At 50.4% G+C, this 19,653-nt stretch overlaps 1 protein-coding gene across 1 annotated transcript in view; it reads left to right on the top strand.

Annotated features, from left to right (window-relative positions):
• Positions 1–10,772, top strand: part of ANKRD52 (ankyrin repeat domain 52) — a 33,338-nt gene extending 22,566 nt beyond the window's left edge. Inside the window, exons 18-28 of the mRNA XM_067529626.1 lie at positions 47–248; positions 1,125–1,212; positions 1,718–1,835; positions 2,298–2,517; positions 3,480–3,567; positions 4,534–4,617; positions 5,660–5,805; positions 6,132–6,214; positions 7,589–7,671; positions 8,459–8,550; positions 9,802–10,772. Coding sequence (XP_067385727.1) covers positions 47–248; positions 1,125–1,212; positions 1,718–1,835; positions 2,298–2,517; positions 3,480–3,567; positions 4,534–4,617; positions 5,660–5,805; positions 6,132–6,214; positions 7,589–7,671; positions 8,459–8,550; positions 9,802–10,046 — 1,449 coding nt within the window. The 3' untranslated portion in view covers positions 10,047–10,772. The remainder of the gene's footprint in view (positions 1–46; positions 249–1,124; positions 1,213–1,717; positions 1,836–2,297; positions 2,518–3,479; positions 3,568–4,533; positions 4,618–5,659; positions 5,806–6,131; positions 6,215–7,588; positions 7,672–8,458; positions 8,551–9,801) is intronic.
• Positions 10,773–19,653: the final 8,881 nt, after the last annotated feature.

Raw genomic sequence — 19,653 nt, 5'->3', positions numbered from 1 at the left:
ACCGGCTCCCCCTTTTCTAAGGGGATGTGCTCTGTGTTCCCCCTAGGCCTATAATGGTCACTGTGAAGCCCTAAAGACACTTGCCGAAACCCTGGTGAACCTTGACGTGCGGGACCACAAAGGACGGACGGCACTGCACCTTGCCACGGAGAGAGGCTCCACGGAGTGCGTGGAGGTGCTCACCAGCCATGGTGCTTCGGCCCTCGTGAAGGAGAAGAGGAGGAAGTGGACACCAGTACATGTCGCAGGTGAGAGGAGGGGGGAGGTGGAAAGGCACCGCCACTGGGTTGGGCAGCGGCTTGGACACCGCCTGCGGAGAAGAGACCCAAATCTCAGGCAGGGGTCTTCTCTGTAGAGTCAGCCCTTCAGAGCCTAGGTTTCCCCCCTGCCTGACCCACGGAGGGGCCGCACTCAGCCTGCTTGGCTCGGGGTGACTTAACATGTCTTCTTTTGAAGTCATGAAAGGGGCTGTCGCAGGGTGGCTGGCCCCTTCAAGAGGGGATGGGGACCTGCTGCCAAGGAGGGCTTACAGGAAGGTACCTGCCCCTTATAAAAGAGGAAGCTGTGGCAGAAGCCTGACCTGTAGAATCAGTCTCGCAGAAATGCAGGGCTGGAAGGAACCTCAGAGGTCATCTAGTCCAGCCCCCTGCATGAGGCAGGACCCAGTAAACCTAGACCAGCCCTGACAGGTGTGTGTCCCACCTGTGCTGAAAAGCCTCCAGTGATACGGATTGTACAACCTCCACTGGAAGCCTGTTCCAGAGCTTAACTGCCCTGAGAGTTAAAAAGCTTTTCCTGCTCTCTAACCTAAATCACCCTTGCTGCAGACTAAGCCCCTTACTTCTTGTCCTACCTTTGGTGATCATGGAAATCAATTGATCACCGGCCTTATTATAACGGCCCTCAGCATATTTGTTGGCTGGTACCAGATTCCTTTCAACCGGTTGTGCACCCACCATAGAGTAGTTTCATCTCAACCGCTGTGGTTAGGAGACTGTCATGTGGGACTGTGTCGAAAGCCTGACTTAAAACCAGGGTATATCCCGTCTACTGCTTTCCCCATCTGCTAGGCCAGTAACAGAGCATACATTTCTATAACTCCTCTCTCTCCATGTGTCTCGCAGCTGCCTACGGGAACACGGATTCCTTACACCTTTTGATCGACAGCGGGGAGAGGGCAGATATCACCGACGTCATGGACGTCCACGGCCAGTGAGTCTATTCTGGTTTCTCCATAATACCCGTCCTCTGTGTGAGGAAATCCTTTCTGCCCTGGCACAGCGTGGGGCATGCCCAGCAGCTGCCTAGAACGATGCCGCTGCTCGGTAATGGTCCCCCGAGGATCCCAAAGTGTTTTTAACAATTAAAGCCTCCCAGCCAATCTTGCAGAAGGGGGAAACTGAGGCGCAGAAAAGTAAGAGGACTTGTCCAAGGTCATGCAGCAAATGGGAGGCAGTACTGGAAATAAAGCTCAGGACTCCCTGACTCCCAGTCCCGCTCTGGCCCCTGTCATCCCTAGACAGCATTCACCTCCCAGAGCTGGGATAGAACCCAGGAGTCCTGACTCCCAGCACCCCTGCGCGCTCATCCCTAGACAAACCACTCCTAGAGCTGGGATAGAACAGGAGTCCTGTAAAATCGGGATTTAAACATGCAAATGTTCACTGCCTTTCCCAAGCCAAAACCCTTCTCCTCTGCTCCACCAATCCCCGCGCAGAACCCCGCTGATGCTGGCGATCATGAACGGCCACGTTGACTGTGTCCATCTCTTGCTGGAGAAGGGATCCACAGCAGATGCAGCAGATAGGAGAGGCAGGACCGCCCTGCATCGCGGGGTGAGTGAGAGTGATACAGCTCAGTGCGGGCCCTGGCATTTCTGCCACGGTGGGTTATAGGACGGGCTGGTAGCACCAGCACTTCCCATTATCAGACCCTGTTTTCAGTCACTTATAACTTTGCCCAGCTTCAACCATTTGGGCTGAAATTTTGCATGTCAAGTATCTGCCTCAGTCTGAAATTTTGGGGGCAAATTTCAGCCAAAACAGTCCAGCCGTTTCGGAGAATGAGGCTAAGGGGAAATACATGGTTTGCCATTTTAAAAAATTCTGGCAACTTTTTCTCTGGGAAGCTTTAGCGCCCTCCCCCGCTTTGGAGCTAGGACTTGAAATTCAGCGCTGGGCCCTTTGCTGTTCCTGTGCAAATCTGGCCACATTGGATGTGCGCTGGGTGCGTTGAACGGTTTCCCGCTGGGCCGGAGGTGCCGCCTCACAGCCGTTGCTGTTCTTTACTCGGCACAGGCAGTGACGGGGTGTGAAGACTGCCTGGGAGCCCTGTTAGACCACGATGCCTTTGTACTATGTCGGGATTTCAAGGGTCGAACCCCCATCCATTTTGCGTCGGCGTGTGGGCATTCAGAAATCCTGAGGACTTTGCTGCAGGCAGCGCTGTCTACTGACCCTCTGGACTCCGTGGTGGACTATAGTGGCTACTCACCGATGCACTGGGCTTCGTACAGCGGTAAGAACCGAAGAGCCGTGACACCCCCTCTGTCCTCCCAGCTGCTGTCCTCTCTGCCTTATACCTATGGCAGATTGAGAGGGAGCTCAGCTGAAACAGCCCTTCCTCTGCTCAGCGCTACCAAGGCCATTGACAGAACACTGGGGTGTTCTGGGCACCCTACTGTAAATAAGGCACTGATGCACACAGGGCTTTCCCCCCCCCCAGGTTGGTAGTCACAGAATGTTGTTGCGAGCTGGCAGTTCAGCAACAGAGCTACAAACACGTCTCTGTCCTTTATGGAGAAGGTGCAGAATTAGGGTTTGTCTACACTTGAAATGCTAAGTGCACCGTTGTAGGGCATCAGTGCAGACCCTACCTGCGCAGACAGGAGGGATTCTCTTGTCGGCATCAGAAATCCGGCTCCTTCTCCCCTTGACCTAGTGATGTCTACACTGGGGGTTAGGTCGGCTTAACTACGTTGCTGAGGGGCGTGGATTTTTCAGACCCCAGAGCAACGTAGCTGGGTTGACATAACTTTTTAGTGCAGACCAGGCCATAGAAATGACTAAAAATGCAGCAGGGTTTGACAAGAAACGGGGCCGATCTCTCTCTGGCCTAGAAGAGAAGTGTAGGGTTTGCCGTGCCGACTGAGCTAGTGTTGTCTCCTTGTCATGCTGCACCAGGCTGTTCTGGTATCTCGCTGCCAGCAGCCAAGACTTGGTGTTTCACACACATGGTTCTCGCTTCCCTTCCCCTCTTTTAAATAATGCACCCGGCCAACTTTATCACACTCCACACGAGACTGCAAACAACTTCCTCCTGCTTGCGCCCCCAGATGGCTTCCCTGGGCCTTGGAAGGAGCTAAGAGTTGATGAGGGTGTTTTGTCCACCCATCAGCGTGTCAGTCTCCCAGGGATGAGAGGTGATTGCCAGGATGCTGACCTGCTCACAGCTCCCCTCTCCTTCCTCCCTCTTCACAGGGCATGAAGATTGTCTTGAATTGTTACTTGAACACAATCCATTTGCGTACCTAGAAGGAAATCCCTTTACTCCATTGCACTGTGCAGTGTAAGTTACCACTGGCTCTTGAGCTGGTTTCTTCTTCAGCCCCATTTGGAAGTGTGTGTGAGAGAGTGTGCGAGCGACAGGGCAGGGACGGATGTGTGCTCTTGGACTGCAAGATCGCTCCAGCTCCTTACCGCATCGTTCTCCCAAGGGCTCTCGTCCCCACGGGGCAGCGGCAATGGGCTGCAGAGATTGACAGTTCTACCAACCCCTCCATTCTGCGTTGTCCTCTTAATCCAGTAACGGGCGAGTCCCTTCCTGGGTTGTGTTGTCAGGGTGAACCACTAGAGGGTGTGTTGGGGCCGTGCAGCCACCTCCCGCCCTCAGCAGGGGGGTGAGTTCAGAGATTGAGTTATGCCATTGCAGCCCAGATGTTGCCAGGAGCTGTGTGTGTGTAGCAGGGGGGTGGTTTGCCTTTGCCCACCCTTTTCCCTCAGCGGGTCTCTGTTGTTTACTGCCGTGCTTCTCAAGATGTCTGTTCTGGGCAAGCGCCAGATGACAAGGGCCAGTGGGAGATGGGTGGGCAGGGCCCCCACGGGGGGAGGGGGGTACACTTTACCTGGGGGCCCCTGGCCTAGGCTGCAACCCCCATTATGTGTTACAATTTTGTACTGGGCCCAAAAAAATTACGCTTGGGCCCTGTGGGTGGGAAGGGCTCTGTGTTGCTTCACAGCCGCCACTGTGGGAGCTGCAAGCTTTCCAGAGTGTGTTGATCATGGGCCGGCCTTTCCCCAGGGTCCCGCTGAGCCCTCACGGTCTCGTCCTGCTCCCGTATTTTTAGTCTATTTGCCTTGTAGCCAGCGGAACTAACCAGGCATCACCCTGGCGCCTGTGGAGCTGGCCAGCGGGGCGCTGCAGCGCACCACGTGATGTCCCGTCCCCTGCACGCGCCGAGGACTGGCTCTTGCCTGGCGTGTCGACAGCTCAGCCCAGCCTCGGTTTTACTTTTCCTTCTTGTCGCCCCTGCAGAATTAACAGCCAGGACGGCACTGCTGAAATGCTGGTGGAAGCACTGGGTGCTAAGATTGTTAATAGCAGAGATGCCAAAGGAAGGTGAGTGGCGGTCTTCAATCTCGTAGCTGTCTCTCTCATGGAATTCAGTGGCGCCCGCGGGCTGCCAAAGGCCTACGTAGGCTGTCGCGCTCTCGCTTTTGTGCTTTGAGTCCGCTGGCTCTTGCTAGCCAAGCCAGGTCTGTGCTGGGAATCCTCCCAGGGGCGGGGCACCTGTGAACTCTGCCCTCCGATTTCCTCCTGTCCCCAATATCGTGCCAGTGCCGCGGTTCAGAGCAGATGTGTAAGCAAGGTCCTGGCAGCTTGGGGTGATCAGAGGAGGGTCCCCTGGCACTCCGTGGGAGTCAGGTTAACCCCAAATTCCATCCTGGGTAACCACATCGAATCCCCTTGATTTCAGCTGTATGCAGCATTTGTTTTTACTTCCTGTCCTAACTGGTCACAGAGTGGTGGTGCACACCTGGTAAACAGCTGCAGTGTCTCCCCTCCTGAGGTGGCGGCACTTCAGTGGTGGGGGAGAGGTGGTTTCTAGGTTGCATGTGGGACACAACGGTAGGACCATAGAAATGTAGGGCCGGAAGGGACGCCAAGAGGCCATCGAGTCTGCGGGAGGCAGGATTAAGTGTACCTAGAACCTTCCCTGTAGGCGTTTGTCTCTCCTGTTCTTAAGTCTCCAGTGACGGGGATTCTGCAGCCTCCCTCCGTAACCTCTCCCAGACCTTTACTAACCTTAGACTTGGAAAGTTTTCCCTAATATCCCCTCTGAATCTTCCTTGCTGCAAATCCTCCTTCTCCTACGCTGGATGGACACGGAGATCAATTGATCGCCATCCAGGACTATGCCTTAGAGGCTGCTCTCAGTTTGTGACCTGCTTGTGGGTCCTGGGAATGAAAGGCACCAATGAATTGGGATCCTACAGCTTCATATCGCTGCCTGTTGTACTAGTTTTAGGGTGTTGCCAGTCACTGTAAATATCTGACTGGGGTCATTCTTTAGCTGGACCATCCTCCCTGGAGTCCTGGTAGAGTTTTGCCAGTGTGGATGTGGTGGTATCTCCCCTCACGCCCGCGCCTCTCCTTCCAGGACACCCCTTCACGCTGCTGCCTTTGCAGACAACATCCACGGTTTACAGTTACTGCTGCGCCACCAAGCTGAGGTAGACACGACTGACCAGCTGGGAAGGACCTCTCTCATGATGGCTGCTGAGAACGGGCAGACTGCAGCAGTCGGTGTGTAACAATCCAGCACTTGCTTCCTTTGCCTGCATCGGGCTCTGCCCTTTCCACCCACTCATAAAAACGTTTAATTCCGAGGGAACTTAAAGAGCCAAGGATGGGACGTGGTGACGGGAGGGAATTGATGGTGGGGTGGGAAGCTGTGGGCTGGCAGTTGCTCACTTGCAAGCTGGTGGTTGGCAACCTGAAACCTGCTGTGTGCTGAGTGTACCCGTCGGGTACCGTGCCCTTCCACAACTGGCAGGCCTACTCTTCTTCTGCCTCATCCCTGGGCTAAGGAAGTCCGTGTTTCTGACCCGGTTTGCCCCTCTTGGTTGCAGAGTTCCTGCTGTACAGAGCGAAAGCAGATTTAACTGTGCTGGACGTCAACAAGAACACAGCTCTTCACCTGGCCTGCAGCAAGGTATGGGACTGAACCCTTCTCTCCAACATTCGTGTTCACTGTCGCCTTCGATCCATGAGCTTCCAGATGTCAGAGAGTGCTTCTCTGCGCCCTGCTGGCGAGAAGAAACTGGACCCCAAGAGGTCTTGTCTACACACCTGCCTGCACAGGTTGAATTAAAGCAGTGTCCACCCAGTGTGGACGCTCTCATTTGAACGTCCGAGCATCTTATTTTGGTTGAACTTAAATCTCTTTTTAATCAATTTAATCTAAACTGAAATAAGGGTTTGTCTGCAGGGGGAGTTATTCGGGAATGAGTGCACCTGATTACAAATTAGGTTTAATCCACTTTGGAAGTGGATTAAGCTAATTCGGAATAAGGCACCTAATTTCAGAGTAAGAGCGTCCACACATCGGGTTAATCAGGAATGGTTAATCCACTTTAAATTCACACCCTACCTTATTCCGGAATACATTTCCTGTGTAGACAAGCCCTAAACCTGGCTTAAACCAAAATAAACAGTCACACAGCCTTTAGTGGCACCAGTTTAACTAAAATCAGACCTTTACGTGCACAGTTGGGCCCGTTAAAGTTGACGAGGGCAAAGTCTGTCGTGATCTGCGGGAGTCTCTGCTGAGACTAGGGAAACTGAGCACCAGACTGCGAGACGGAGCCCACTTGAGTTGCCACTCCGGCTCTGAGCCTGTTACAGGTCCTTTCAGCTGGGATGCTCAGAGGAGTTAGGTGCCCAGATTGCATGGAATTTTAATGGGACTTGAGTGTTAGTATTGCAGCCTTTCCTTCTCTGCCTCCGTCTCCTTAGCTTTAAAGCAGGGATCACGCTTGCCTACATATGTGTGTGTGGAGTCAGCAAAAAAGTTGATAGGGCCCCAGATGTGCTTCTGCTCTTCGTTATTCTGTTAACCCCCCTCCATGCTGGGCTTTGGCCCCTTCCCGCTGCTCGTTTGCTGCTGCCTATCGGTAATGCTAGCACACGAACGAAGGGCGAGTTAGAGTGCGCCGTCAAGCTGAATTTGAATCCTGGTGGGGACAGGAGGTTCCAGATCAGTGTATCGAATGCAGAAAACCCCCCGAACAACCAGGAAAAGGGGGCACATTGTAACACAGAAGGGTGGTTGTTTTCAGACCCCAAAGGGAGAAATTGGGTAGGAGGAGGGAGTAGAGAATGAAGTCCTCAACTAGAGGTCGGCAAAACCCACTAGGACCCATGTAGTCTGTTTCCCCACATGCGCACATGGTTCAGCATGGTAGTGTATCCAAACAGGAGCGTCCGTTCCTCCGCGTTGCACGTGCAGTGTGAGAACGCGGCTTGTAGAGACGCCTGGGTTTCCCCTGGTGCGCGTTAATTTTAAATGATACGGTTTGATTTCCAGGGTCATGAAAAGTGTGCTTTGTTGATCCTGGGGGAAACCCAAGACCTTGGCCTTATCAATGCAACCAACAGTGCTCTGCAGACGTAAGTCTTGGAACGGCGGCTAGCGCTGGGGAGGAAGGGCCTGGGGTGTTTTTGTTTTGTTCTTTGCGGGTGGCTGTAGATGTTTGGAGGAGTGGGGGAAAGTGGAAACCAGGAGGCCGGGGGTGAGCCCGGGAGGAGGAGGAGAGGGAATCCCTTGCCCGCAGTTCTACGTGGAAGAATCACAGGTTCACTCAGTGCACACAATAATGAACCCTTTGGGAATCCGGCTGTTTTCCCACCCAAAGCAGCCTGTGACCTCCTCTGCGCCCTGCAGAAGTTTAGCCCAATGGTCTCCTCAGTTTGCATAGCTTGCACTCCTTGCGGTTCCCTCTCACTTCCTGATGGCTCCAGGGAGGTAGATTAAGCCTTAAACTGCTGCCCTGTCTTGAAACTGTCCAAGGGTTTTCCCTGAGGGCATAGATCACAGCCCCCTGCCTCTAACAAAGAGGTGTGACCCGCTGAGACCATTCCCAGCATGTGCTGTGCCCAGGCTGCTGCTGAGACTCCAGTCTTGCTGGGCCACGCCTCCGCATTTCAGCTGAGGGTCATGTTGGTTAGACCTCTGCAGAATGCCTTTGTCTCCCTGCATCCTCTCCTGGGTTACTCCCGCCTTGCCCTAGGCCCTAGTGGAAGCAACTGCCGAGGCATCTGCATTTCAGCAGCTGCGTGCGGGTGCGTTGAATGGGCGTGCGGGCGCGTTGGGGAGGCTGCTGCAGGTGGAGAAGGCAGCAGAGCTTTCTGCACTGGCAGGGCTCAGTAACACCTTCCCTTTCCCTGTTGCCTGCAGGCCTCTCCATATTGCAGCTCGGAACGGACTGGCCTCTGTTGTCCAGGCCTTGCTCAGCAGAGGCGCCACTGTGCTCGCTGTGGATGAAGAAGGTGCGTATGCCTCACAGCTGGGATCTCTTGCGGATGGGCAGGGTCAGGTACAACGTAGTCTCTCCGTGGCATCTTTCTGGAGGGAGGTGGTCGGTTGGGGTTCTCAGGCAGGCGCTTGCACCTTGTCTTTGATTATTTCCTCACCCCTTATCATCTGCTTTTGTTACTGAACAATACTGTACTCTCGTACTGAGTTTGCTGTTGGTGACGCGGGAGCAGCCCTTGTGATTGTGCCGCGATTCCCTGTAGCCTGGCGAAGATACATCCCAGCTCCACCTCTCAATGGGGCAGCAGGTGTCTCTGACGTGCGGCTTTTGCCCCACATGTCATCCTCTGGGTCTCCGGGCCAGCTGGGGCTATGCCTGAAAGCTCAGAGCTGGGGCAGTGATAAAGAAGCTATTCACTCATTTGCATGTTCAGTAGAATCTGTGTATTGAGGATCAGTGGCTTTTCTCTGTGCTAAGTTTTCACTCTGCTTGGGTAAGTCTGATCCTGAAAGTATTCGCAGTGGTTTCTGGGCCTGGCAAATACGACCCAGTTGCTTTTGTTTCCTTCCCCCTCTCAAATTCTGGCCTGGTTTTAACAACTGCTAAGAACCTCACGAACAGCGAGAACCCCAAAGCAATAGCGTCTGAAATCCTGGGATCCCAGTTTTCAGATACAGCCTTGCACAAGTCCTAACTCCGCTGCTCAGGGAATGAAAATCCCCTGGTCGAAATAATTGAATCTGAGCTTCTGGATGTGTTTAAAACACAATCAAAACCCAGTCGAGCCAGTTGCCTTTCTCCAAGACCACAAACGACTACCCCAGCTGTGGTCTTGCTCAAAGCTGTCCAGGAAAAGAGATGAGGGGCTCTGCAGAAGGTCTGAAGACTCAGGCCAGGGGGAGGGAGTGAAATCCAGTGGGCAAATACCCCTTTTCTAAAACTGCCCGTTCCAGTTATACCCCTTCATTGGTCAGGGTCGCATAGTCTGGGATGGGGAGAGTCACAAAGGCGCCTCCCACTGAGATGCTGCGGCACGAGGCGCTATCCATTGACCTGCATGTCATAGGTACTTCTCTGGCCCCCATCTCCATAGTACCTGAGCTCCCCACTGGTTTGAATCCATTTATCCTTCCGCTCTCCTGTGGGGCAGGGCAGGGCAGGGCCGTTATCTCCTTTGGCTAATGCAGCAGGTTAGCAGAGCCCCTTTTGAAGCGTGCGAGTGGCTCGACGGCTTCACTAGCGCTGCCTCGTGGCTTTGTTCCAGGTCATACCCCAGCCTTGGCTTGCGCCCCCAACAAGGACGTTGCAGACTGCCTGGCACTTATCCTCTCCACCATGAAGCCTTTTCCACCTAAAGACGCCATCAGCCCTTTCAGCTTCAACCTCCTCAAGAACTGCGGCATTGCGGCCAAAACAGCAGCCTGCGGGGCTTTGCCCAACGGGAGCACGTGCCCGTACACCAAGGACCGGCACAGCGCTATCGGCTTAGACGGCTGTTACTCAGAGTAGCTTCAACTATGGGTGATCTAATATCTTATTATATTTATTTAGAAAGTCTATAAATATAGGGCACTTTAAAGGAGAACAAGACTGGCCAGGCCTTCAAGCATGGCTTTGGCAACCAGTGTTGGAGCTTCCTCTGCTATCCAGGCCCTCACTCAGCTGCCTGCAGCTGACTGACGTAACAAGCATCTGGCAAAGATTCTTTCCCTGCCCCACGTGAAGGGCGGGCGAGCCGCTCCTGGCTGTCCTTGTGCAGTAGGGAAAGCGGCCCCCCTTTGCGTTAGCACAGCTGGTCCCAGGCAGGGTCCCAGGGAGTGTTTCAGGTTTCTGCAGAAAGGGACTTTCTGATTTCTGACTTTCTGTTTCTAAAACTAACCTCTCCCCATGTGAAGCAGGGCAGTCCTGCTCTGTTCTTGCAGATCACACCGGCGCTGTCTCTTGGTGACCGCTCAGCTTGTAGGAGGCATTGATCAGTCAACTTATGTGACAGTTCATTGACATGAAGGCTTCTCGGCCATTAGGAATTGGATTGTCCATGTCTTTCACACAGGATCCCTTTTGGTCCCTCCCAGCCCTGGGGCTAGATTGACTTTGAAACCAGTTTCGTTTCAAACCCTCCACCTGGAACTTCCTGTCCTGCCTGTCTAACCCTCCACTTTCCTCTCAGTCACCCTCCCGTGTCCCTGATTCTGCGGCACACCGGCTCGCTTCATTCCACAGTTGCACAGTCTAGCCAGAAAGTGGAAGCTTGAACTTGGGGGGGGGGGGGCATATTATTGGGGGGGTGGGGAGATGGGATTGGGAATTAGACACACGAGCGACGGCTGAGGGCTGGGCATTAGCATCTGGGCAAGTGCCACTGTAACTGCTTCTTCGTCTGAATCGTTTTGTTTTCATGCTCACCCTTTGATAAGAACACTTGACTCCTGTACTATCGTACCCAGGATATTGAGAAAACCGCTGGCAGCTCTCACTCCTTCATATGCAAAAACGGGTGCTGCTGTCCAACTTCCGCTGTCTGCTCTGAACCCCCATGTTTGCACTGCTGGAATATTCCCTCCCCACACCAGGCACTTTAGGGATTCTAATTTTTTTTTTCCCCTGTTGGCAAAATGTTGGATCCTGAGATGTGATTCCTCCTTAAGTTTTGAACCTCTCCGTCTTACACAGCTGTTCCCATGTGAGCGTCAGTCAGTGTTGCTTTTTTTTTTTTTTAAATTATGTATACCGAAACAAGCATTTAACTTTAAAAAAAAAAAAAAAAAAACCCACAAAAAATAATATTCTGAAAGTTTTAACCTTCTAAGGAAAAAAAATGCACTTCAAAGTCCTAATTCACAACCCTAAGTCCGTATTTATTTTTCTAACGTGGCATCTTGACAGGTTTTATTAGCGTGTGTGTATGTGGGATTGGTGTTTTCGTTTTAGTGTTGTTGTTTTTTTTAATTTTAAAAATCATATTTATAATGCATGATTTAAACATTCAAGAATGTGCACTACTTTTTTTCGAATTACTGTAACAGTATCGTGCAAAAAAAAAAAACCCACAAAAAAAAACATTGCGAGTCTGTTAGAAGCCAAAGACTGAGATGTAGCGATCAGAGCAGGCTGGCAGGACAAAAACATTTGATGTACGATCTTTTCCACTGATTCTCTTTCCTTTTGTAGCCTCGGGGGTGAGGTAATATGCTGGTTCTCTGACTACAGACAGGGGTGCGTGCGTGCACGTGCTGAATGAAATACTTTGAGAACCAAGCATTGGGTTGGCGACGGGGGGCGGTGTCCAGGAAAGGATCACCATCCTTTTCATTCAGCAGGCCACCTGGGCTAGTCAATTACTTTCTCCTTTTGGTCAGTAAGACTGTTACAGGGAATGGGCGAGCCATGCCTTTTGGCTATCCTGCCTAAGTTACAGCTATTAAAAAAATCAGCATTTTTTGTATCAAAATAGTATATTTTTAAATGAAGATGAATTCTGTTTCTCTTTTTGTTTTCTGGTCAGAGATTTACGTTGTCACGTGAAATGGGGATTGCAACTAATTGCCATTTCCCACAGGCAGTGACAGATGGCCGCATTTCCGAAAGAGCGCAGAAAAGGGAACACTGAGATGGAGGCAGTAGCTAGCATGCTGATGGCCGGCAGAGAGAGGTGCTTTATCCGGGCAGGGGTAGAATCGGGACTAGCGAGGAGCTCCTGTTGCACTGTTAGTTTCTTTTACCAAAGCTAAACTCTCAGAACCAAATGTGAAGTTACAATCTTGGCCTCTGGAGGGTCAGCACACGTCTGTTCATTTCACAAAGAGTTTCACCAGGATTGTAGCAAAGACGTAGGTGGGGTTGCTGTTTGTTTTTCCTGTTGACTGTCTTCTTCGCCCTCCCTGCACCAGTGGAGGTTTTGTCTCCCTTAGCGTTCCCATCTTGCGCTGCAGCTCAGCAAAACACTGGAAACATGGATTGCAGTGGGACTTAAGTGCTTTGCTGACTAGGGACTGCTCAGTGTGTAGCGAGGTAGGCAGCTCTTGTCTTCAGAGAGGGTCTAAAATCCTCAGGTGGGTAAAGGGGAAAAAAAAAAAAAACCTACAGCCAGCCTGTTTCCCTCAAAGCACTTCAGTAAAACCTTCCTTGAAGACTTAAGTAGCTGCTGGTGTCTCTGATAGTTTAGAAATCCAATGAGCAAAAGCAGAGGAATGTTTTCTTTTCACCCACCAGATGCTGGCCCATTCTGTGAGGTTTAAACAACTCGGGTTGTAGGCCACTGTATAAGATACTCTTGGCCAAGTAGCACTGTGGCCTCTTTGAACCAGTCCTTCCTTCCCCTTCTTAGACATGTTACAAAAGGCTCAATTTTTAGGTACATTGCGGTAAGATCAATTCTTTCCTTGCCTCCCGCCTCACTAGAAAAGTTCTCTACCTTGACAGCAAGTGTTACCTTTCTCCACTGAATACCTCAGTTCGGACTCAAACCACATAAAACTTGAATGAAAGATCCTCTTGAAAGATCCTTTTCAGTATTCTGCAGAGGGAGAACTGGAAAAACAAAACGTGTTTACATTGTCGAGTTCGGGTACAGACCCTCTCGCAACGCTGTCTCTTTTCGTTTTTCAAAGACGGCATTCAGGCACTGCCTATTTTTCAGCCTTCAAAATAAGCCCCCCATGGGGCAGGAATATGGGTCCAAAGTCAAGATTTGTCTGTCTTTTCTCCCCAAGGGCAAACATCCGACTCCGCCTGTGCCGCAGCAGGCCTGAGCTTTCAGAAGTGTGTGTGAGAACTACCCTGAGAGAGCTCTGCGGGTCTGGAGCACTGGCTTCCCTTGACTTCTCTGTCCTTTGAGGGACTATGGTAGAATTACTGGGATGAGTCAGAGACCTGGCACGTGTAGGGTGCTGGAGGATTCCAGGGTAGGGGCAGAATTCCTTTAACAGCTCAGTACTTTTGGGTAAAACCCTCACCTTCTTGAAGTAAACGGCACAATGACCATTGACTTGGAGGCTAATGCTTTCACCCTATCGGATGCATGTATCTCAGCAGGAAAGACGCACGTACATGCAGGTGCTGAGATCATTTTAATGCCACGTGGCTTTATTTTTAATTAAATATCATGGGGAGGATTTCAAAATCATTTCAAACAAGGGCAGCCTTTTCCCCTTTCAGGGCAAGGGAATATCTTAGCATAGTGTTTGGAGTGTGCTTTTTTTTTTAGTATTATAGTGGTTTTAAGCTTTTTTTTTTTTTTTAATTAAAAGGAAAAAAATGGCCTTTGGTTTGCCTTGTTTTCATACTGTAATGTGTTAGCTCTTCACTTGACATGGTAATGACTAAACTCTGACAAGACAATCAATGTGATTTCTCTAAGGGCTTCAGTAGTTCTTCTCTCAGCTGCATTGTACTTTTTAATGTAATTTTTATTTGCTCTTAGTAAGTTTTTTTGGGTTATTTTTACCCCTCCCCTCGTGTCTTTTAAAAATAATAATAATAATAACGGCACGGAAAAATATTCCAGCAGTGCAACTGTGGGGTGGGAATTTTGGGAGGGTGGGGCCAGGAAAAGGGATGGGAAATGGCGGCCATTTCTCTCGCAGGGACCAGTCTTGTTCTCCTTTAACGCTGTAATGTATACATTTGACGGCACAGCTTGACAATTTAAGTAATAATCAAAGTGTTTGGTAATAATGCATTATTTTGCTAAACGAGATTTGTGATGGTTTCCCTAGTGCATTGTAAAGAGGGTTGGAGGGAAACTTCCGCTTGTGCCGCCCAGCCCACACTTTGTGTCTCTCGACACGGCATTTGCATTGGCATAAGAACGTTACGTGTTTTGTGTGTGGTGGGGGGGCCTTTATAGAAAACTTCCTCTGCACAGACCTTTATGCCAAAGTCAGACCATTCCCGCTTGTCGTTCTGTTCAGTTTGGTGCATAGATTTGGCGTAGAATTAACCTTTTCAGCTCCCCCGATGCCACTTAATTTTTTAAAACCGAAATGGATGTGAGATTGTCTCCCCTTCCCCCCCCAGAAAAGGAAGTTTCTCTCCACCCCCCTTGCTTCACAGCACTTGCTTCAAGCACTTTTGTTAAAACACGAGAGTCTGGTTTCTCTTTAGTGACCCACGGGATAGAGAGCAGTGGGGGGAGGGGAGATATGGGTGTCTTCGGCTTTTTTCCGTTTCTAGGGAATGAATGAACAAAGGGAAGGTTGTGTTTTAAAAAAAACAAAAAAAACTAAACAAAAACAGCACAAATGCATTTCAACTCAAAAGGTGTATTTGCACTGCCATAACTTAGACCCGCTGCCAGACAGGCAGTTCAACTGAGCCATATAACTCCTGACAAACACTGAATGTAATGTCCTGGGAAGCTAGACATTGGCTTTATTCTTGATGGGCACTTCCACGAATTCAAAAAGAACATGATGAAATCTGAATTTCTTTTCCCCCCCCCCCCTGTCCGCGAGGAGTCCGGGTGCGGGCTCAGCCCCAGATCTCAGGTGGAGGTGAATTCCAACGATTCTGGCACATCCCAGCAGTCGAGATCTGGAGATATCAAAGTAGCCCTAAAAACAGAAACAAAGGTCCGAAAGGGAGTAAGTAAGCTTTTTGTTTTCCCCACCGTGTTCAGAGCGTTTAAGTGACTTCTGTGTGTACAATGGATCCTTTGTCGTTTTTCTGAGCATGTAAGATTATAAGTATTAGTAAAAAAAACAAAAACAAAAAAACCACCACAAAAAAAACCAAACAAACACCAATCTTTGTTTTTGGTTAGGTGGGAGTGGCAGGAGTGGGGGGAACAATGTTGAGATCTCCCCAGTCTTTTGTCCCACTCCATCAAAAAACAAAACCACAAAACACCAACTTCCATCTCCAGAATTCCTCTTGCACTTCAGCTCGAATTAGGAGGACTGTTTCCTCCTCACCAAAAGGCTTCAAGCCACAGGGACCAGAAAGAGGGGGGGGAGGGAGGATGGACAGGATTTGTCTGTGATTTTTTCCCCCCCCTCCTCCACATCCCCAGTTGTGAATGTTGATGGTCTTTTCTGTTCCATTCAGACTGTAAGCCCTGCTCTCACCTTTGCCTTCAATAAGAAACCAAAGGAAAAACAAACCAACCAACCCTCCATTTGAGATAACTGTCGTGAAAACGTGGATTGTTCATTTTCGGTTTTTTGCAGCTGCAAAAAGCGGTTTGAACCCCTTCCCCTGGCTGAACTGGGTTTCAGCCGCGCTGAGGGTGGGTTGAAAACCAAAAACCACCAGGGGAAGCTTAAAAACGGGACACGTTTTTGGGGGGGTGATGTGTGAAACTTTTCTTCTGAAGCAAGAGGGGGAGAGAACAGTGAGGAACTCTTTGAAATGTAGAGCAATGGCTCCATTTGGATCATGACTATTTAGTCACACTTAAAGTCCTTAAAGTTATAATGTGAAAGAAAAAACAAACCAACAAGAATCCGAAGGGGGCGGGTGGGGGGTGGGAAATACATCTTTAAGGACTTCTAAGGCATTTGTAGCAAGCTCTCAGTGTCTTTACAATATCCTGTGTGTAAATGCTGCACCTCTGTATATTATGCACATAAACATTTCTTTGAATAAGATAGGACAGACCTCATCACCAGTCAGGTATAAAAAACTCTTCCTCTTCTGTGTCTCGGTTTTCCAAGGCGTGTATGGCTGCGCGCGTGTGTGTGTGTGTGTGTGTGTGTGTGCGCGCGTGCTGCGTGTGCATCTTTTCCCGTTCACTTCTGATGCAAAGGAGAAGGGGGGAGGGGGAGGAAAATAGCCTTACGAAATCCAATCTTATCTATTGTTCGTCAACTTGAAAATAATAAAGCAAATGCATGGAAACCGCTGAAGTCGCTGAGCCTCGGTGCATGTCAATGGCAGCAGTGTTTTTAAAAAGCCGTATGCAATTTCACCTGTGCTGTGCATTTATAAAGTACTTGGTCAGAACCAAACTGTAATGCGCCCGCTGATACACTGGTGAAGCTAGGAGCAGGAGGAGCTGCGTAAGGCAGCCCTGCCGGTTTGCTTCCAATCTGTGCTCTCCACGACTGGTGTGCTCTTCAGAGCAGAGGAAGCTAGTCCTGCATGGATAGACCAAAGGTGCCGTTTCTTTGGTGCTCTGCACTTGGTCTGTGATGTTTCGTGGATCTCCGTTCATTCGGACGTGAGGTGGATGTGGGGTCTTTCCCGCCGCGCTGCCTGCACAGGCCGTCTGTGTGTGATGGCGATGGTTGGAAGAGGGGTGGGGTGTAGCTTCTTGTGGCTTCTTGTGCTCAGTGCTCGTTTCTCTTCCCGCGAGGTGACTTTTCGTGCAACGTGACCCTCCTAGCTCAAGAATGAAATCTCTGGTGAGTGTAGGTCATTGAGCCGAGGTAGCGAAAATGCTGCTGAGAGAGTGAAGCTGTTTAGGGTGGGAGAGGACAAGGGGGTTCTTGGGCCCCAGCTAAGTCAGACCAGGCAAAGGAAGGATACTTTTGAAGTCTCCAGTTTCCTTTCCTGGGTGCGGCTGTCTCCCCTTCCCGAGAGAGAGGCTGGTGTGTTCTAGGAGGTAGGTGTCCCTGAAGCACAGCCCTTTCAGAAAAAAAGGTCCCGTCTGAGTCCTCTGCCGGATGGCTGGGAACGTAAACCAGACCAGCATCGGGTGGGGTCTGGCTTGCTGTAGGTGACCACAAGGCAACGAGTGTTGAGGTTCATGCCCAGCAGAGCTGGGACACAAGTGGGGCACCTCCAGACCTTAATGTTCCACTTGGACCAGAGGGTAACGGTTCCTTAAGAGCTGGTTTGAACTTCTTCCTTAGAACTGAGTGGGTCCAGACACCACCCCAGCTCTTCTCCATCCCTTGCACTGTGAGACTACAGACTCTGGAAGTTTGGACGTTTTCCTCTCATCCATTGAATGTTACAGAGAGGAAAATGGCTGCTTTCTCCTGGTTGATCCTGGGTGCCGGTGGGTTCTCAGTCAGATGCAACGTTGGTTTCTGAAGGACCATATCTGGCTCCATTTCTTTGTCAGATGGAGTCTCTAGATACACCACTAGCTTTTGTATCTTAAAGCCCTGTCACTGGGGAATCGCGCTGGAGAAAACTCCCCTCCCCACTGTACAGAGGCACAGCCAACAGTGGTGGTGAAAAGCGTTAGGCACGCACCCCAAACCACTGGAGACGTTTCCGTAACTTTGCTGATTGTTGTCCTGTGTCGGAATTTGCACTACTGTGAAATCGGGTTTGTTCAGGAGAGGAAAGGGGAAGAACTGTCCCGGAAAGCAATACGCGAGCCAAGGTGAGGCTGTAGGAAGCACCTGCATGCGGGGAACGTTGGAAGATGACCAAAATAAGGCCAGAGTTTTTTTTGCGGGGGGGTTGAGTTTGAGCATCCCTCTGGGGTGATACCGAGCGCCTTATCAAGGATTCGGGGTGAAGGAAGTGGGGGTCTGGGTCCCTTGAAACAGCCCCTTCACCCCATCCCTGCATGAGCGTTGCGTTTCTGGTGGGCCAAGAGGGCATTATAATAGAACCAGATTTCTGTTCCAAAATCTGCCTAGATTTCGAAAAGGCTTTTTCTTGTTGATCTACTTGAAGGTACTAACCAAAATGGCTGCGCTTTTATTTTGCGTGGGGGGGATCTTTGGAAGTTGCTTTGAACTGTCGGTTTCCTGTGTGTGGATGGGGCAGGGAGGGACGGTGGTCTGCTTTTCGTCAAGAACCAGGGGCCGAAGTGCTCCAGGGGACTGAAGATGTGGATGTAGGCGTTTAAAGCTGACAACTTGCCTTGCTCTGTAGGATTTTCCCATGAGTCCCTCTCCCCGCTCTAGTTATTTCTTTAATTCTTTCTGGACTTTGGTGGCAGTCGGCGACTTTAAACCACTAACCGCCCCTTGGAACAACCGTCTTCTCTTAAAGCCACGTCAGACAGCCCGAAAGCTCAAGGGGTCTAGAAACACAAAACCTTTTTGCCACCGCGTGCCTCGCAGCACGGGCAGGGGTGGGAAACAGCAACCAATTCATTCCCCTATTTCCAGAGGGGCAGAACCCTGGTTTCGGGCCCCAACAGTCCAAGGTTGCTTTGAACTCTTCCATTTTTTTTTGTTAATCACCTTTCATTGTACATTTAAAAAAAAAAAACAAAGGGGGTAGAGGGACAAGAGTCTTTGAAGCCCTTCCCCAGGTGGAGCTGGCAGAATTGGAGGCTACATCGAAAAGTGGAGAGTGGAAATCTACAATGATTTTCCTTCTCTTGGAACCTCCCACAAACAAAAGCAGGCACCAAAGATAGAGCAAAAACCCCGCCTGGATCTAAAGGGTTTTCTGGCAGGTCAGGCTGAATAGCAGGATTCCTTCCCTCCCTCTCTCATGAGATAGATGGAAGAGATTTTGCAACTTAATCAACAGGAGTTGCGCCCCTTTGGGTGTCCTCGCATTGCCTCTCAATTCCCCCGAGTCCAGTCATTGGCTTGAGGAGATGTAGGTCTCTCTAACAGCAGGGATTTGGGATGCACTGCGAACAGCTGCAGCTCAGCTGGCTTTGCGACATTCTTGCATCTGAATTTAGACACAACCAAAAAAACCCAAACAACCCCCAACCTTGGGATGTCTGAGGGGCAAATGGCGCTGGGAAAGTCCATAGCCACAAACCGGAAGGGCTCCTCCCTTTCCCCCGAGCTGCAGTATTGTACGTGGTCTGTAGTTGTGCCGTGCTTTCAAGTCACACTGCTTTGCCATCAAGTCAGACTTTGTCTGCAAAACCCAGAGTAGCCCTGGTTTAAATGGCCGAGCAGTTGAGAGGTTGGCAGGCTTGTCACCTAACTCAGTGCATTACCAGCCTCTCGCACCAGAACGCAGGGCGGTGGCTGCTTACGGCAAGCGACCATTTGCAGATGTGCTTACCTGAAGCATAGTGTGTTAGGAGTTTGTAGCCGCTTTTTGTAGTAACTCACTAGAATAGTTGTATCATGTAAATACAGGATTTAAAAATGCACTGAAAATAGCTATGTGCCAGCTTGAATCTCTCCTCTAATCATTTTTTTATTTGGGTTTGGATTTTTTTTAAGTCGCTCTCCTCCTCCTCCTTAAAACCAAAAATTAAAAGGATCCTCTGTCCTGGAGGATGTGTCAAGTGCTG

The sequence above is a fragment of the Emydura macquarii genome, unplaced genomic scaffold, assembly GCF_026122565.2.
Source record: "Emydura macquarii macquarii isolate MOO-44397 ecotype Brisbane River unplaced genomic scaffold, CSIRO-AGI_Emac_v2 contig_2994, whole genome shotgun sequence".
Lineage (NCBI taxonomy): Eukaryota > Metazoa > Chordata > Testudines > Chelidae > Emydura > Emydura macquarii.
The sequence above is the reverse complement of the archived record's forward strand: the minus strand, read 5'-3'. Positions and strand labels throughout refer to the sequence as shown.